We start from the raw sequence: 17,985 nt of genomic DNA on the forward strand, positions 1-17,985 counted from the left end.
TGGACGACCCGAGTGAACTTGCATCATTAAAAGTACGTTTATTTTTGTCCTTGGGTGATGGAGACATTTATTTTAGGCTACTATGTATACAAGCATTGATCTGGCTACCCATCTGCCTAACCTCATGCTATGATTCATTTTGGTAAAAATTGAGGAAAATGGGTCAGGTAAGATTCCCGGACTGGTCCTCCGTGAAGAGATGCAAGGTTCTTTTCGCCCACCCATAACCCTATTTGTTGACGCTCCAGCTGTACCCAGAGGGAGGTTTGGTGGCGCGCTTGTGTCTTTAACCTCCACAGCGGGACTTTGTCTAATGGATGCCACTTAGGGTGTCATCGCCATGCCAACCAGCTGTCGGCAAGGCCTTTGTGCCACGTCAATGTGTCCGACAGTCACTCTCTCCCACAAGTCGTCGCCTTGAAAGGAGCCGCCGGTGTAAATACTTCAAACAAAATCCGATGTGGGATTTACAAAGCCTGAGTACATTCAGATAAGAGTGCCATCGAGGTGGGGGTCTAATAAAGGCCTTTTTCATCTGACAATCAGATGCCAGCAGCCTCACCTATCAAAATCAGAGGATTAAAAATACGCATAATCATCAGATTTTCATTTTGGTGTCATGTATAATCGAGAAGCACCTGTTATCTGTCACTGATGCTAAAAAAAATCCAAGATTCATAACACGGATTAAAAAATGGCACGCGATTTGTTTTTTTTGATTGTCATCCGCTGAGCTTGAGCACTGTTGCGCTTTAATTCAACTCTCTGCGTAATCTTCCTAGAAAATGAAAAATAGGGTCTAATCCGGGTCAGCGTGCGCTATTCCTTAGCGATGTTTTGTTTAATACACACGGAGGGAATGTTAAGTGTCAACAGGAGATGGTTCATCTTGGCAGCGTAACGTTGGAGGATTAGCCCGGTGGTCTTCCCGGGGGCTATTTTTATGAAGATGTTTGCCTCGCTTGATCCGTTGCGAAAAACGATAGCAGCACATTAGTTCAAGACTGTAAAGTAATTTGGCGACTGTCAATCACTTTGTTGATGTTGCACAAAAAAAATGAGGATTTGTGTCCTTTCAGAAGGGTTTTGTTGATAAGTCGCGAAGCACATGCACTAGAAGTTTATTCCCAGTGGTCCCTCGACGTAGAAATGGTCCATTTTAGCTTTTTCTGCAAAAAAAACAACTAATATCACAGCAGCTTTTATTGTCAGGTGCTAATCCAGAGTAAATCGGCCGTGTTTGACTCTGTTACTAATTTCACAGCCAAGTAAAAAGGGCGGTCTGTGCCGTTGTGGGTGTGAACGCAGCCAAGCCCGTTCGGCTCCTCCGGCCCGATCAAACCCGCCCAAATTCTGCGCCACAAGAGAAGTTTTTAAAGTCTACTCTATTTTCCGTCACCAATATGCACGAGGGAATGTAATAGAAAACTGCCAGCGAGGGGCGGCATGCTCTGCCAAATTTCCAAACAGGGTAAGCAAGACTTGCCCCAGAACGAAAAAGAAGACACGCCAGTGTTTAATGCGCCTGTCTACAAAAATAGGGCCCTTGAGGTCCATCGTAAAGGCCATCTACTACTGTCCTCACAAACACAATCCAGTCGTACGAGTAAGAGCGTACTAGTAGTGCACACTAAGATGAATACCAAGGATGCCCAAATGGCTTTCCAAACCTCCGGGCCTTCTTTTTTGGCCCACAATTGAAAAGGCTTAGTGATGTGCTGGACATGGTCTCCCTTAAAAGGTGCAGAATGATGCAGCGCCGCATGTCGGACCTCCCCCGGAGATTACAGCTAGTAAGAGAGGCAGTATTTATAGAAGACACCCCCGGGCCCGGTGGATACCCCTTAATCCGCGCCTCGCCCCCTTTTTTCCATACCGCCTTTCGTCGGAGCATCCTGAGCTCATCCTCATTCCGGCTTCGTATCCGCTAAGCGCCGCGAGCGACTATCAGCGGCAATGTCCACCGACGAGCGCTTCGACTGCCATTACTGCAAAGACTCCCTGCTGGGGAAGAAGTACATCGTGAAAGAGGGCACACAGTACTGCACTAAGTGCTACGAGAGCCTGTTTGCCAACTGCTGCCAGAGCTGCGCCAAGCCCATCGGCGCCAACTGCAAGGTAGGCACCCGGCATGCGAGCGCTTGAGCTCGACTTTGCGTTGCGAACAAAAATTGGACTCGCAAATTAACTTTTCAGAACTGTGGTCCTAAGCAAATGAAAGAATGCTAAGAACCATGGAGGTATACTAGCTTAGTGTTTACACATAAAGCAAAGTACAGTGGAGAAAAAAAAAAAAAAGCATTGTTATCGTTTACACTTTACACATTAGAAGTCAAGAGGAACAGTGCTATTATGTGCCAAAAAGTGTTCCTCAATGACTCAAATTTCAATGTAAAGTTATTACTTTCCAAAAAAATGATAGACCAGCATCTAATGTGCTACAGTTACTGACTTACCACTTGTTAAACTGTGAGAAACTAACCTACTACCTACTAGATAGTAAGACCATGAAGCTTTTATAGCCAGAAATTATTTGACTGATTTAAAACGGTCAAAAAAAGTGTGTCATTAGATAGTGGAAATGAACTATGACCTACTCAATTGTGATGCTGGAACAGTGAAAGTAATCTAGTGCTTGCCAAATAGTTATCCCCCTTGGACTTGACCAACTATTGCAGTCATCCATGGGCTGCAGCTTGAACTTATTAATAGAAAACAATAAAACCAAATCTGACGTGCCTCTACTTATCTGTCCATTGATGTGACTAGGACTTGTCCTACAAGGACCGTCACTGGCACGAGGAATGCTTCAAGTGCGCCAAGTGCAGCCGCTCCCTGGTGGAGAAGGCCTTCGCCGCCAAGGACGACCTGACGCTCTGCACCGAGTGCCACGCCAACGACTACTCGTCCAAATGCACCACCTGCAAGAAGACAATCATGCCAGGTGCTCCGATTCGCTTTCAATTCCGATTTTACCGTCCATCAACAGCAACGTAATACCGCAGAGCTATGCGCTATATCCCTTCCAAGATAAACACTAGCTCGTCGCAGCCGTGACTATTTTGAGTGTCTGACTTGCTCTCGGCACCCCCCACCCCCCCTCTCGTGTCAGGTTCCCGCAAAATGGAGTACAAAGGCAATAGCTGGCACGAGACGTGCTTCCTGTGCCACCGTTGCCAGCAGCCCATCGGAACCAAGTCCTTCATCCCCAAAGATAACGGCTACTTCTGCGTGGGCTGCTTCGAGAAGCAGTTTGCCTACCAGTGCTGCGCTTGTAAGAAGGTAAGGTGTGTGTGGCCGCGTCGGAGTCACGGCAATAAACTTGACGCGGCGGAACGGTATTTGGCAGGCCATCACTACGGGCGGCGTGACATACCAGGAAAAGCCGTGGCACCGCGAGTGCTTCCTGTGCATCGGCTGTAAGAAGCAGCTGTCGGGTCAGCGTTTCACCTCCAAGGAAAACTACCCGTACTGCCTGGAATGCTTCAGCCAGCTCTACGCCAAGAAGTGTGTGGGCTGCACCAAGCCCATCACAAGTGAGCCACCTTGGTCTTTTTGATGGGAGTGGCCTAAGTGTGGAATGACCTGTGTGTTTTTGTTTTTTGTTTTTTTCCACAGGTATTGCCGGCGCCAAGTACATCTCCTTCGAGGAGCGTCAATGGCACAGCGAGTGCTTCAATTGCGGGCAATGCTCCGTTTGCCTGGTGGGCCGAGGCTTCCTCACCCAGCGTGACAACATCCTGTGCACCGACTGCGGACGCGAGAAGTGATCGGACACCCTCAATGTAGCATGGCGCTAATGTTTACAAAAGGGAGGTAGCGCAAATTGAATCAAGTCTTTAAATGGAATCTCGCACAACACTTGAAGGCTTTTTGTCAAGTCTCACGCTAGATTTGTCTTTTCTTTACCATTGTAACTTACTCTTCTCTATCTCCTACATTTATTTTGCTGCAGTTGCCTGCTTTGTGGAGAGAAAAGAAAATCATGAATATTCCTTAGCGGCATGCAACGCAACTTCAAATTAGAAACCTTCACTAAGCACTGACACTGAATGAGGAGGCCTAAATTGTTGAATAAAGGAAAGGCCTATGGATGCCGCTTTATGTGTCTCATCCTTTTTTATTTTTTAATGATTATCTATAGCCCTCGTAGAGCCGGATCCGGAACTCGGGTGCGTCCGGTACCACTGCGGAAGCGGGTCCGGTGGACACTGGTAACTTGACAGCGCCTGAGTGGTCGCAGAGCTGCCAACTGTGTGACTCACATGAGGTGAAAGGCAGTTCATAAAAGGGCACTATCGGGAGAAGCCGTTTTATTCATTGTACAGTGCGGTCAGCGTGGGAACAAAGGCACCCACTCACAGGCTCCTTTATCAGGGGATGAAATGAGAGAAAAGGACATGTCTTATTCATGACTCACAGCTTGACCCCCGTTTAAGCCGCTTTGGGTTTTATGCGCTCGCATGCCAAAAGGAGCCGTGCATTGTTTCTGTCGTATGAATGGCAATTTTGTGCTCAGTGAATTGCTGCTTTAAAATGCCAAACTGACTTTTACAGGCTATGTGTGTCAAAGTATTCATCCATATGCAGAAACTGTGTTTAATCCTAAAAGGATGCAATAAAAAAAAAAAAAAATAGCGGTTTAAATATAAACACGAGTGGACCAATGGTATGGATTTGCGGGGAAAAAATAAATCTACCAAATTGATGCTATAGTAGATTTCCGTCTCATTAACACTTGTACCTAATCAAATGGCCACCGAGCCACCATCTTTGTGGAGCAGCTTGAACGTCAGGTGGGTACGCCTCGCTGACACCTCCAAGTTGGCAAGTGAGAAGAGCAGATGGCGAGCTGCATCATGCCATGGATGAACGTCAACACGGCCGCGTTTGTTGTATCATCCAGAACATTTTCTCTAACCTGTTTGCGTATGGTATTTGGGTACCTTGCTTAACACTCATCACAGGATAATCGTTGATTTAAGCAAAACCCAATAACCAGGCCTTTAGTTGACATTGACTGGAAAAGTCATCTGCACATCATGGAAGACTTGCTGACTGCAGTCAAGAGACAATGCACGGGCAGGGCCTGGTGTGCAGAAAGGAGGTGGATGGCGCCCTCTAGAGGCTCTATGTCAACTGCGGGACTGCGCACAACAAGCAACAACCAGGTTATTCATAATTTATCACTCTGCCCAGCTACAATTACAACATGGTGCAAAAGTGAGTAAACCCATCACATTTTTGTAAATGTTTATTCTGTGATGGCACAAGACTCAATAAATAAAATCTGCAACTTGTATAATGGTTTACAGTTACCGTCACTTCAAAATGATCCAACATAAAATCATATTTAAACGACTGACAACCAAATTGAGTACACAAAGTGGAACATTTACATATTGTTAAATCGTTTCTGCTCACTGCTGCCCTCTGCTGCAGCGTCGTCAAATTGCAGCGGCAGTTTGGTGGTGTATGACGTCACGACCGGATGTTGACAGTGTGTGCTCTTGGACACGCTATTAGGAACAGCTGAAGAGCAACAACAAAACCATCGACGAAACCGAGACTCCGACGTATGTCCGTGTAAAACACAACTTAATCCACCCTGACATCGTTTCGAAGAGGAATTCTGGACCTTGCCAGCACCCCCGAGACCTCGGTAAGGAGTCGACAGTGAGCTTAAAAAGATGTTAAAGCTCCTTCCCCCCCCCCGACGCCGCTGATGTCGTTTTTGTTGTCTGTTAGCCAAAGCGGCTAGTGCGGCGTTAGCTTCCTCAAACTCCTGCGAGGATATAAATAGTAAATTATAGTAAGTTTTAATAGCCTCCTCCTTTTTGTATGCTTTGACATTCAAGTATTTGACGCTTCATAACATGTTCCGTCTTGGCTTTTGGGAATGTAGTCAGAATGGGCCGCATTTTCTTGGACCACATCGGTGGAACGCGCCTGTTCTCTTGCGCCAACTGCGACACCATCTTGACCAATCGCTCCGAACTCATCTCTACAAGATTCACGGGCGCCACCGGCAGAGCTTTCCTCTTTAACAAGGTACCACAACACACACGTACTTTTTCAGCTCAATGTGATATTGCATTCAATAATTTATGTATGTACAGGTGGTGAACCTTCAGTACAGCGAAGTCCAGGATCGCGTGATGCTGACGGGCCGACACATGGTACGAGACGTCAGCTGCAAGAACTGCAACAGCAAGCTGGGCTGGATCTACGAATTCGCCACCGAGGACAGCCAACGTTACAAAGAGGGCCGAGTCATCCTCGAAAGGGCTCTGGTACGGGAGAGCGAGGGCTTCGAGGAGCACGTGCCCTCCGACAACTCCTGAACACGCCGCCATGCTTCTTTGCTGCTGCGCCCATTGACTTCACAGGAAAAAAAAAAAAAAAGATTAGGGGTAGGTTTTGGACCCCCGTTTTCTTGATTGGCAGTGCGGAAAAAGAACGCTTGCTTTAAAGAACGTCTCCAGTTTGTGCCGCCGTGCGCTTTATTCGTACTCGATAGAGAACAATGCTCGGCAAGCGACCAATTTATCGATTACTAGTCAATTTTCCTACTGTTATTGTTTTTGTTTGCAATCGAGAAGGGAGAATTGCTTCCTGAATTCCGGATTTACAATTTCCACACAAAATTCTCAACGATCAGTTAACCAATTCTGTTGTTCGATTATTATTATTTTTTTCTACCAGGAATGAAGGAACACAATCTGATTGTAGCATCGACATTTCACAATCTAATCCACTCTACACAATCAGCTGCCATCTCAGTGATCAAATCATTGATTATTAACAACCGGCATGACATCACCAGCATTGATTCCGGTGCCGACTTTTCTTTTATTAGCGTCATTCAATAGCCACCACGGAAAGAATGCCTTTGACGTCAACATAGCTAAAAGTGATTGTTAGCCTCACGCTGGGTTTAATTACGCTGCATTCTTCTCGCTGTTACGTTGCTAACTTTTCACCATGGAGCGCGCGCAGATACGCCCATTCGTTTAACGGGCTTTGTGCGCTTTCGATAATGTACGACATTCTCCACCCGTTTCCTTGGTTCATAAAAGCAAGTTTGTTGCTTTAGTTAAGCTTATAATAAACATTCACATGCCAGCAAAGAGCTAGGAGAACTTAGCGGCTTCCCGGCCTGCATGTGGCTCATCGGTTTTGTAGATAGAGCCCATCATTTTGTCTCGCCTTTATAATAAAAAATTTAATACAGTGGTGCCTTTAAATACGAGTTTGTTACGTGACTGTGATCATAACAAGGCAAAATGGAGCCGCAACATATTTGTTAAAAAACGTAAAATCATTTAATTAGATAGAATGTAAAGCATTAAAACTGTTTATGCTTCATAATTCAATCCTGGTGTACCCAAATTGGCCAGCAGGAGGCAGTGTCTGCCATGCATTTGTGTTCAAATATTTGGTTCAAGGTGTTTTCCATTGTTTGCTTTAAGCCTGGTCTCGTATCTCAAGGCACCACTGTATCTGAGGATAATTTTACATATGTAAAAAAAGTTGTTGGTTTAGCATTTACGAATGGTACCATTGTTTCCAATCTACTCTATAATTGAGTGATATTATTTTTGTGTATTTTCACGATTTGAAAAACGTTGACTTGTGCTTTAAATGCAGCTCTGTATTATATCTTGTTCCATGTGTGATTTTATATCTTGTTCACTCAAATATTAGCTGAAAAAGAAAATAAAGTACAGTGGTACGTTTTTTTTTTTTTTACTCACAAATACATCGTCAGTAATAGGCCAATAATTTCTTGGGTAATTTCACACTTAGTGGGCAGACACTCCAGGCATATTTGTACATAATCATTAAAAAGTCAATTTTCCAGCATTTCAGCCTTTTTTTGATAGGGCCACTTTCTGGCCAGTAGGTGGCAGTAGAGCACCATGAACGCTTTCAGAACTGATCCTGGGCAGGCCTGATGTGTGACGCACTCCACAGGGTAGAATTAGAGTGTCATTGGGGTGGGAGTAGGTTTTATTAGGCTTGAAGGTCACACATGCAACGCATCATAATCAGCATTATCATCATATAAGCGTGTTGTTGTTGTATTTTAAAGGTGGAAGAGTCACAAAGAAATAAATGCCGTTTGCATGATCCAAATGATGTCATGCCTTTTGAAAAAGAAAACATTTATGAATGGCAATACAAAACAGGGTCATCATCAAGTAGTTGCTCATCATTCCTTTCCAATCCAGCACGCCTCCGCCACCACTGGAGACGACATATCGATAGCATCCTGCCGCAGCTTCTCCACCATTCCAACGCTCCACAGACACAAAAATGAGATATGACGGCCGTCGTGACGTCTCCTCATAGCTGGCGCGCCGATTGGCTCGCGTATGGAAAGGGGCGGGGCGTTCGCCATTGAGGAATTTGACGGCGACGTACGTACACACGCCTCCCGGATAAAAAGTGCACGCGAGAGTGGCGGTGACGAGCAGACGAGGTAAGACGTGACAAGACTGGACGAGTCGGCTGGCAGTTTAGTGTCTTTTTTTTTTTTAAGTCTCTTGATTAATTTGTAGTGTTTTAAATGTGATGTTTCAACGTGAAGTTTAGACATTCAAAGAGGCAGTGGCAGCAGGTGCGCTTTGAATGCATGTCTGTATTTCTTTGGACTAATTCAGGTGAGTCTACCCCCCCCCCCAACCCATTTTTTAATCTTTTTGTTTTAAATAAGCATGCATCCAGGTTAGCAGGCGTCTTTTCGCTAAAAATGGTTAATTTACTCCAATGAACCCTAATCGACCGACCCCAACGTGAGCATCAAATGGGAAAAAATAAAGTCTGTTTGTAGCGGGCAACTTTGAAAGAGGTTTTACATTTATTCTTCAGAGTTGAAAATATATGTTTTTGCCTATACGTTCTTGCCGGACTTATCCCTCCCTTTCCTTCCCGTCTCTCCCTCAAACCTCGGGTTGTATAATGGCTGCAGGTGCACTGCAGTCACAAAAGAGGATGCTCCCATTTTTCCATGTCCTTGATGTACTAGTACACCCTTTATCTTCACTAGTACTACAAATCAGATCACTAGCAGAAGAAACCTTCTGATGCCTCAACTCTCCCCTTTTGCCTGCATATATGAAATCGATTTAATATCCTTGATGTCTACAAGCAACCTTAAGTCACCTAACATGTTGTTGAGGTTTTTCAAGACTTTACATTATGTTTCAAACCTCCTTCCTGTCTCCGGGGAAGATATGCGAGCTGCTTTTTGGTCTTTTGTTGCCGAGCATTGTTCTGCAGGTTGTCGCCTCGGCAGGAAGTTGACACTCGACCGCTTTGCTTCTGCACTTTTTTTTTAATTTTTTAATTCACAATTAAAGTCAGATGCACTGAAAGTTGTGCAGATATTTTCAGATCAACCACTGTTTTCATTGCAGGGCCATTTCGGTAGGCTGAAAATCTTAGTTTGATTGGCACCTTGGTTTTAAAATACACGAGACAGCACTCGGGTCTCTATTCTTGACGTGACCTATTTGCCTTCTGTCTGCTAGCCCGTATCCTACCTGGGTCAAGATGTTGAGGATTTCACCTGTACCTGTTAAGTCAGTGTGTTTACGCACGTGATCGTTTCTGAACGCTCCAGTGTGTTCTATATTCAGTGGCTTTTTGTGTAATCCATTTACAGCCGGGTTACTCGTGTCTGCACTTTTTACAATGAGGTGCACTGTTCACACTTGGCCACGATCGCAGACGGCATTCTTGTCTTGAGGATTCCGTTGGTTTGATATCCAACTTGAGGTGCGCTCTGTGGGACAATTTTGGCACACTTTCCATAGCGACTGGCGTTTGTGTGTGTGGACATATTTGTGAGTGCGCACACTTCCTCCTCATTGTGCCCCCCGTTATGTTTTATTAGCCAAATGTTCTGTTATTCTTAGCCAAGCAGGATGTTTATACAATCCCCGCGTAGAAATATGACTGGCAAGGCCTGAGTGTTTATCTTTGTTGCCGCTTCTCAGGTCGTCACTGTCTCACTTGCTTGAGCACCCCCCCCCCCCCCCACACCCCCTTCTGCGTTTTGCATGCCTGCCTGGCCCTCCTCTGCATCCAACTCACGGGTGAAATGACATCCACCGTGATAAACTTCTCATCTCACTCTCAAGCCTCCATTATTATTATAGGTGGTAGTTGCATAAAGAAAAAAAAAAAAAAAAAAGAAATGCATTCAAAGTCTCAAATGAAATACTTCAATTTCAAACCTATTTGTATCATGTAGACAAATGTGAAGTACACGTGTAGTTTTATTTTTCTGTGAAAAGCGTTTGTCTATTGATGAAGACGTTTTATGCAGTGGCGGAACTAGGATTTTTTTTTTTTCCTTCGGGGGACCAAGGGTTCCTAGAAAAATCTGAAAATAACCTTAAGTCAATTATCTGGCCTGGCACCTGGGGAGTCTGGGGGGGGCAGTGCCCAATTGGCCCCCCTCCTAGCGCTGCCCTGTGCTTTTTCTCCTTGTGACATGGCTTAGAGAATGGAGGATAATCCAAGGTAACATTTTAACCGCTGTAAAGTAAAAATGATTACTTGCTTGCTAACTTGTGACCGAGACAGAAGTAGTACGTGTGTGTATTTAACTACACAAGCCCCCGAGAGGCAAGTCACTTGACATAAAGGCTGAACACAGCTGATTTTGTGGTGCGCGCGGCGGCCGGCGTCCCTGTTGGCATATTTCCACCCAAACCGCACTGTACCAAGAAGCCAGGATGTGACGAATGACATTTTTTCGGCACTAATATTTTCCTCCTGTTATGCCGCATCACGCTACCGATGTGAACTCACAATGACTCACCTGGATGATACTCCCTTTTTCACAACCACATCACATTTCCCAGGAGTGTGTAATTGAGACTGGGAAAATTCCATTAAAAAGTAGTCTCGGTCTGGGTTTTTTTTTTTCTTTTTGTGTGCTTCAGGGGTTAATCAGCTGCCACTTAGTGAGTCGTGTCATGTGATGCCACTACCCCCCACAAGCACTCATTTGAGTGGACTCTTACTCTGCAGGGATACAATTCAGACCTTGTGCGTGCGTGTCCTCACGTCCGAAGCTACTCGGGTTCGTTTGTCATTGGAGTGCCAGTGGTAAGTTTGTTTGTTGCTATTTTTTAGCTTTTTGGGGGGCATGAATTTCCCAAATGATTTTGTGATAATTGAGTCATTGTGCCTGTTTGGGTCGTAGGAAGGAAACTTTTTGATTCATGCTTGTTGTGATGATTGAAATCCTTGAGTTGAAGAAATTTAAGTTTGAAGAAATAAGGCACATTTTTTTCACTAGTTTTAGTGTAGGTCCAATCTTTTCTTTCTTTTTTTTAAGTTATATATAATTGCATGTGTTTACATTTTAACCTTTCAAGATTCTTCAAATTAGCGCAGTCAGTTGTTGCCTCAATGTACTTTTTTTTGCTGAGTCATGTTTCTTGTAACCAAGCAGTATTGTGAAATGTTATAATGTAAACCAGGACTGTGGTTTTTGTGATATTTTGGTCCCCGATGGCTTGTGGTTAAAAGATGAGAATATAAAAACAATGTCCGCTTGAGCTGTAGACAGAGTTTGAGAGGTAATTAATGTTTTGTTTAACTTTTTGCGTTTTCTTTTTCGCACAACTGCAAAGGATTTGTCAATTGAGAAGTGAAGGCCTTGGTTTCCCCCCCCCCCCCCAAAAAAACAATTTTAAATTCCACCAGTTGTAATTCCTGATCATGATGTTCCTCTCCTTCCCCATCATTGTGATCCAAATGTCAGAGATGTGTTGCAGATGCCCTAACAGGCTCTGCCTCTTAAAGGGCCAGACACTAAAATACATTTTATATTTTTACCATATTTTATGTTTGCAACGTTTTGGTTTAAATTTTTTATTTTTTTGAAAAAGTCTTCATTTGTTGAAAGCAAGTTGGACCAACTAATTAGTTCTTTTGACCTCTTGCTGCTGAGGACTGTCTGTTCAGAGTGTGTTCGACACAAGCCAGACCTGTGCTCGCACATTCCTTTGAGATGTTTTATGATGGTTGAGATTGAAATGTATATATTTTTTTAAAGCCAAGATAAGAAAGAACATCTCATAGCCATTTAAATGGATTTTGTGTAACAAGCCTTTACATAATAGTATTTATTTGGAATGTGTTAATCACCATCCTCGCTTATATCCTCAAAACACGTCTGAGATTTAAAGTGGGTCAAGCCAAATCTCCTTTGAGTCGGCTCACGTCGAGCGTCTCAGAGTTTTTCCTTTGCGGCCAGGAGGCATCACAAAGTCCTAGCTGGTGATGTCCGTCTCACCATGGCACGCTTGAAATAGACGGCCTGAGAGCATGGCGTCCCGAGACGGCGCGTGGGCCTCACCGTCGCCAATCGCCGTCGTAAAACGCTAACGACATAAAAACGCTAAAAAAAGGGCTTAGCCAGCATGCAATCTCGTGCTCCTTGGAAACTTTGGTCAAGCTTTGATGGAACAAGAGTACATCGAGTTCCCTCCCCCCAGCGCACTCTCACTGTGGTTCAGTGGAGCTCTGCAGGTCATGAACTTGCCGTGTTGTGTTTGGATCTCCGTATCATTCTGACTATATTTAAAAATGTGTTTTTATACTTTATTTGCAAAGCATTGCAATAATTCACATTCAGCTATTGAGCATTTGATTCTGTCAAGTGGGTGAACATAATTTTTTAAAAAAATTTTTTCCCCCCCCGCAGTTGAGTATTTGTGCCCGTCTGAGATATGACTGAGGTGATGATCAACAACACCCCAATGGACGACATGAGGCTCAGTCCCGCCAAGGACAGACTTTCTTTCCAGGTATGTTTTATAAATGTAACTTGATAGATAAATAAAACAATGTTTTTTTTTTTTTCGTTTTTTTAAATAACCGGTGGCCAATTTGTTGAACTTCATCTGACTATGCAAAATAGCAAAAGGAAATAAATAACAAGCCTTGTGTAGTCTCGCAAGCCAAAAGAATATGCTGCGTCTGAATGAAAAGCCAAAACTAATAATAAAAATATGTTTTGGAAAATATCAGCGCGCCAGTGGAAATTGGCATTAGTGGTGTGTTGCGCATTCCTGCGAACAAAGCATCATAAAAACAATACGTCTTCATTTTGCGCGTGGGAGGAAAACAAAAACGGCGACAACATCCGACGCACTGGGACGGACGTGTCGTAAAACGAAGAATAAGAAAGGAGGTGTCGCCCGATTTGCTCGGACGCAAACTGCCATCAGGTGCTCTTGACAAGCGCCTTCCAGCGGCTTTGTTTCACTGTCACCTCAACGAGGTCATCCAAAACGCACAGCTGCTGTAGCGCCGGCAAATTTCGCAACCGGCGTAGTAAGCCATGTCGCTCGATGCCCGTCTCGGAGGATGTAGCTTGACCCGAAGGAAGAGGCCGACCGACTTCCTTGCGCCGTTTCGCACAGCAGCTGTCGCGGATGCCGGGGGCAACGGGTTCAAACCTGCCTCAAGGTCCCAGAGTGCAACTTCTGCCCTGGGCTTTGATCGGACCGAGTCCATCTGTACATTTTGGTTTCATTTCTTTTAGATGCAACCTTCCGAACTGTGTAAGAATTGAGGCTCGCTAGAAAATCGTTTTATTCGATTAATCGATTTAACTTCTCCATTAGTGTATTCCGAAATAAAGAGAGATTGTTGGACTCAACAAACTTTTTGAAACCATTTTCCAATCGGATGTGACCAGATTACTCGATTTTTATTACAGTAGTTTCAATGCCGTTTTGTTTCTGGCCTACGTAAAATTCTCCTCCAGCTTTTTACTGTAATTCTGCCACTATTGTGTTGACGCAAGTCCGTGATAGCTAAGTGTTTTCGGGTTCCGTCCGGAACTCTGTCGTAAACCAAGCATCCCTTTTTGTATATTTCGATCGCAACAATGAGTTTTTCCAATATGCCAGCGTATCAAAAGGCACGCCGGTTTGGTCCTGTTCGTACGCAACAATTCCAAAATGGCGCTGCCGACGCTTCCTGCCGCCGTAAGCAAAACGAGGCAAAGTCGTCGCTTGTCCGCACCCCCTCTCGCTCCCTCCCTCCCTCACCCGTTTTAGTGAGACTAGTGATGGACTCTTGTTTTCCTAACCTGATCAAATTCTCACAGTCTGCACAGAGGAAGACATATTTGCTGTCTTCTCATGCGTTTGATGGAATTCCTGGAGGCTTGGCCACAGCTGCATCCCCTCTTTCTCTCGCGCTCGTCTCATCTAATGCTTACTTTCCACTCGGCACTTTGCCCAGACGCTGACCCACCGCCCGCAAACGTCTCCGAGTGAAATATGCTGGGCTAAAAATATTCATCCACTTTGTCCAAACAAAAAATGCTGTTCTTGGACCTGGAGGATTTTTTTATTTTTTTTTATTTTGCCCCTTGGGTTTATTCACCGGTTCCTGGGAACGGTTGTCAGATCTCAAATAATCTCCGCTGTCTGGGGCTTTGGCCAAATATTTGACGACTCTACCTTATTCCATGTTCTTTCCTCAGGCTTTTTTTTTTTTTTCACCTCTCCAACTTAAATGAAATCTCTTTTCGGTATGCCCTCTTTCGTGCTGTATTGGTTTATAACCAGCTGTGAGGAGCTTGGCATGTAAATCAAGGCCAAGCATGCATGACGATTTTTGACATTGGCATCTGTCCTCTGCAGATCTTCCCCGACCCGTCGGACTTTGAGCGCTGCTGTAAGCTCAAGGACCGCCTGCCCTCCATCGTGGTGGAACCGACCGACGGCGAGGTGGAGAGCGGCGAGCTCCGCTGGCCTCCCGAGGAGTTCCTGGTAAGCGAGGGCGAGGACGACCATGACGAAGCGCAGCCCAATCACAACGGCATCCAAAACGGACAGGCCACGGCGAACTCCAAGCACTAGGAGCCGTTAGCCCCTTTTGCTTCCGATCCGTTCACGCACTGGTCACGCTGCACCTTAAACCTTTCCGGCTGACACCACACGAAAGAAGCAATAGTTTTGTCACACTGCCACTCCATGGGACGCCGTTCGCACTCTTGAGAAAAGACTTGGGACTGCGCTAACACCGGGGGCCATGACATGGCTCCACTGACCCACCCCACCCAAAAAAGAATTGCGCTTAACCCTCCAGCTGTGTGGTCACTCTCTGGATTGCTGTTAAGTATTTGCCTCTACGCAAGGTCTAGCCGTTTTGTTTGATGTCGTGGGTGTCGCATGAGCTGAGGATTGTATTCCTTTTTTTTTTTTCCCCAGTCTAAAGTTAACATCTTTGTACTTTTTGTAGTTCAGCGCTAGATGGTAATAGATATTTTTTTTTAAGGATAGTAGCATGTAGATGTTTAGTGCAGTTTTGCTTCAAGAGTAATACATTGTACTATTTCGTCGATACACGGGGTTCTTCACTAAAGTCACAATTCGGCCAATTAGCCAAAAAGTGCAAGGAGGAGAAAACCGGTGCGCTGAATCGATTTACTAGTGACAACAACTTTGAATTACTCGTGAGGGAAAACTGCTTTAGTTGATACTAGCGTGCTAGCTTGTTCTACTTGTGCGCTTCACTGCGGCGGTTTTAAGCAAGAGCAAAGGAAAGGGAAGCTAGTATGCTAACCGGATGCTAATTGCTCGCCCTGTGTGGCCTTACAACTTGACCATTTGCAAATTACAATGGTTTTTTAATTTTTTTTTTCTCTTCGGTGGACGTATAATGGATCCCGTCACAAGTGAACACTCTGCTCCTCTCTCTATTCTTCCAACTTGTTTCTGTGGAAGCAGCTGTATTTTTTTGTCACCATGTAGCATCAATATGTACCTTCAATGTCAGAAAGTAGCATTGATTTTGTCAGTCACGTGTTCTTCTTCTGACTTGTTATGTGTGTGATATTAGGGCTGTGTACAATATCTCTTTTTTTTCTTTTTCTTTTTTTCTCTGTCTATAACCGAGCTGGTTGTTTTTGTAAAGCTCAGGGAGAATAGCTGCCATCTTTGTTTTGTTTTTGTCATTGTATTTAGATAACTGGGTTTTTTTTTTTCTCTTGCTCTGTTAGCAGAGGCTGTAAATAAACTTTGAATTTGCTAATCCAGCTGTGTGGTTTTTGGCCTACCTCTTTAAAAGAAAACATTTGGCTTTGACATATAAAAAACAATATTTCCTTTTTTTTTTCTTTGCTGGTATGCTATCTGGACAACTCTAAATGTTGCATTTATACTAAAACATTTTTTCACATGAACTGAGGTCACAGATCATGTGACAAATGATTCTAAAAAAAGAGTTCACATTAAAGCACAATATAATAATTAAGACTGGCTAGTAACACTCCTTGCTGACAACGTGACTTTAATTTTCAACAATGTTATCCTCAAGCTAACATGTAGCATTCTTTTGTAAGTGTTTCACTGATAAAGCTTCTCACTCATTCTTGGAATTCTTTCCGATGGAAACAATGTTAAGGCTGATCCCAGAGTGTCGGCCGAGTCTGACCTGACGACCAGTAGACAATACTGGCGACTGCTTGTCTCTATTAAAATGTCTTCCTTGAACACATACGCACACTCACAACTGTTTCCAGTCCGCGCATCACTTTAATCCGCATGTTTCCTTGCATTAAGTCCTAAAGAGAAAAGGAACACTTATCTGATGTACTCTTTTTACACTCCAGCCTTTGCCAAACTTTTTAAGTTAAGCCGCACACTTCATCCCAAATGCCAATGACAAAATAAATTATAGTGGCTTTATTTTGCCCTCCCACATAGTACAGGTATCTCGTAATGTCAGACTTGATAAATAAAACCTCTAATGAACAACACGCTGGCTTATATTCATGCCTTTTAAAGCAGAGTGTGTATCGTTTCTTCTACCCACTGCAACACGGCTCTCCTGTTACACATGATGTCAGCATGTAGTGATGCATGTGTGTGTGTGGTGAGGTAGTCAGAGTGATGGACAGCAAAGAGAGAGAGAACACTTAGTTAAACTCAAGATTTTTCCATGATCCTTCTCCCTGTGGCATGCACTCTATTTGATAGACAGGAGAGAACCATGCAAGTTTGTCATCGATAGATCATTCTAGAATTAGGACGCCAATATTTATGAGAAATGAACCATTTATGTGACAATATTTTGTTAGGTTTAAAAAAATTGTTTGGGATAAATATTTAATTGTGTAATTGATTCATCAAGCTCAACCATCAAGAATATACTTTATTTGTAATATTTTGTTGTGTTTGGTGCAATCTTGTTACTGATGCTCCGGGATCCGGGAAATTTAGAAATATTACAAAATAAATTGTTCGTGCTTGATGATGTCGTTTCTACCATGGTGTCATGAGGCTCACTTTTTTGCTCTCCTCCAGTATTACTTCAGAACAGATGTTTTCACTTTTCAAAAACACTTGATCATAGGCCTCAAAATAAATAAAGGTTTATGTCATTCCCCACCCTATGTTTAATCAAATTTCCTGAATAAATGCAAAAGAGCCACATGAGTTCAAGTTGGACCGCACGAGCCTCTTATGTAAGCCAACGTGGGAAAGGCAAGAGTGACTTTTTTTGGGCATTGCCTCTCGTCTCTTTTGAGTCTATTGATAGCACTTTGAACTTGTTGTTTTTACATTGAGAGAATAAAAACGTTTGTTATGTTTAACATTCTTCTCTTCCACGACCTCTTTAAATCTTCTCGTCTTACGTCCCGCAGGCCTTGCACCTGCGATACCACCACATTTTCTAAAGTGTTTCTTTGTAGTTTTGCCATCTGCTATATCGGTGCATTTATCCATTGTCCCTCTGTGCACTCCTCCATAGTCTTAAAGTAAGACGGATTAGAGTGGCGAGAACATAAGCTGCCTGTTTAAATCGACATGTATGGATTTCTTTTACCCCCGAGGGCCATGAAATACGTACTTGTATATAATAGAGTCATGTGAAGGTACTTTCATGACACAATTCCACTGCAAAGTAAAAGAAGACTGAGGGCATTATTTAAACAAG

At 43.9% G+C, this 17,985-nt stretch overlaps 3 protein-coding genes across 5 annotated transcripts; all 3 read left to right on the top strand.

The window, feature by feature from the left end:
- Positions 1 to 1,818: 1,818 nt before the first annotated feature.
- On the top strand, positions 1,819 to 4,094 carry fhl5 (four and a half LIM domains 5). Its single transcript, XM_061300991.1, has 5 exons — positions 1,819 to 2,118; positions 2,770 to 2,944; positions 3,113 to 3,282; positions 3,350 to 3,536; positions 3,619 to 4,094. Exons 1-5 carry the CDS (start codon positions 1,957 to 1,959, stop codon positions 3,768 to 3,770), a joined length of 846 nt encoding a protein of 281 aa, XP_061156975.1. The 5' UTR covers positions 1,819 to 1,956; the 3' UTR covers positions 3,771 to 4,094.
- Positions 4,095 to 5,489: 1,395 nt separating this feature from the next.
- On the top strand, positions 5,490 to 7,739 carry LOC133169091 (protein yippee-like 5). 2 transcript variants are annotated; one of them, XM_061300993.1, is made up of 4 exons: positions 5,490 to 5,662; positions 5,749 to 5,812; positions 5,906 to 6,051; positions 6,120 to 7,739. In XM_061300993.1, exons 3-4 carry the CDS (start codon positions 5,911 to 5,913, stop codon positions 6,342 to 6,344), a joined length of 366 nt encoding a protein of 121 aa, XP_061156977.1. In that variant the 5' UTR covers positions 5,490 to 5,662; positions 5,749 to 5,812; positions 5,906 to 5,910; the 3' UTR covers positions 6,345 to 7,739. The 2 variants fall into 2 exon arrangements, with proteins under 2 accessions (XP_061156977.1, XP_061156976.1); XM_061300992.1 differs by lacking the exon at positions 5,749 to 5,812 and having other exon boundaries at positions 5,491 to 5,662.
- Positions 7,740 to 8,453: 714 nt separating this feature from the next.
- Positions 8,454 to 16,077, top strand: lbh (LBH regulator of WNT signaling pathway). 2 transcript variants are annotated; one of them, XM_061300994.1, is made up of 3 exons: positions 8,454 to 8,666; positions 12,731 to 12,833; positions 14,685 to 16,077. In XM_061300994.1, the coding sequence occupies exons 2-3, from the start codon at positions 12,756 to 12,758 to the stop codon at positions 14,901 to 14,903; spliced, it is 297 nt and encodes a 98-aa protein (XP_061156978.1). In that variant the 5' UTR covers positions 8,454 to 8,666; positions 12,731 to 12,755; the 3' UTR covers positions 14,904 to 16,077. The 2 variants fall into 2 exon arrangements, with proteins under 2 accessions (XP_061156978.1, XP_061156979.1); XM_061300995.1 differs by lacking the exon at positions 8,454 to 8,666 and adding an exon at positions 10,231 to 11,124.
- The last annotated feature ends 1,908 nt before the right edge of the window (positions 16,078 to 17,985 follow it).

This window comes from Syngnathus typhle, linkage group LG16, assembly GCF_033458585.1.
Source record: "Syngnathus typhle isolate RoL2023-S1 ecotype Sweden linkage group LG16, RoL_Styp_1.0, whole genome shotgun sequence".
Taxonomy (NCBI): Eukaryota; Metazoa; Chordata; class Actinopteri; order Syngnathiformes; family Syngnathidae; genus Syngnathus; species Syngnathus typhle.

Bases quoted from the DNA above. Each gene is read 5' to 3' on its own strand.
- fhl5 (XM_061300991.1), top strand. From the start codon at position 1,957: ATGTCCACCGACGAGCGCTTCGACTGCCATTACTGCAAAGACTCCCTG. The intron at 2,119-2,769 runs GTAGGCACCCGG...TGATGTGACTAG, and splicing joins CCATCGGCGCCAACTGCAAG to GACTTGTCCTACAAGGACCG. The intron at 3,283-3,349 runs GTAAGGTGTGTG...GGTATTTGGCAG, and splicing joins AGTGCTGCGCTTGTAAGAAG to GCCATCACTACGGGCGGCGT.
- LOC133169091 (XM_061300993.1), top strand. From the start codon at position 5,911: ATGGGCCGCATTTTCTTGGACCACATCGGTGGAACGCGCCTGTTCTCT. The intron at 6,052-6,119 runs GTACCACAACAC...ATGTATGTACAG, and splicing joins GAGCTTTCCTCTTTAACAAG to GTGGTGAACCTTCAGTACAG.
- lbh (XM_061300994.1), top strand. From the start codon at position 12,756: ATGACTGAGGTGATGATCAACAACACCCCAATGGACGACATGAGGCTC. The intron at 12,834-14,684 runs GTATGTTTTATA...TGTCCTCTGCAG, and splicing joins AGGACAGACTTTCTTTCCAG to ATCTTCCCCGACCCGTCGGA.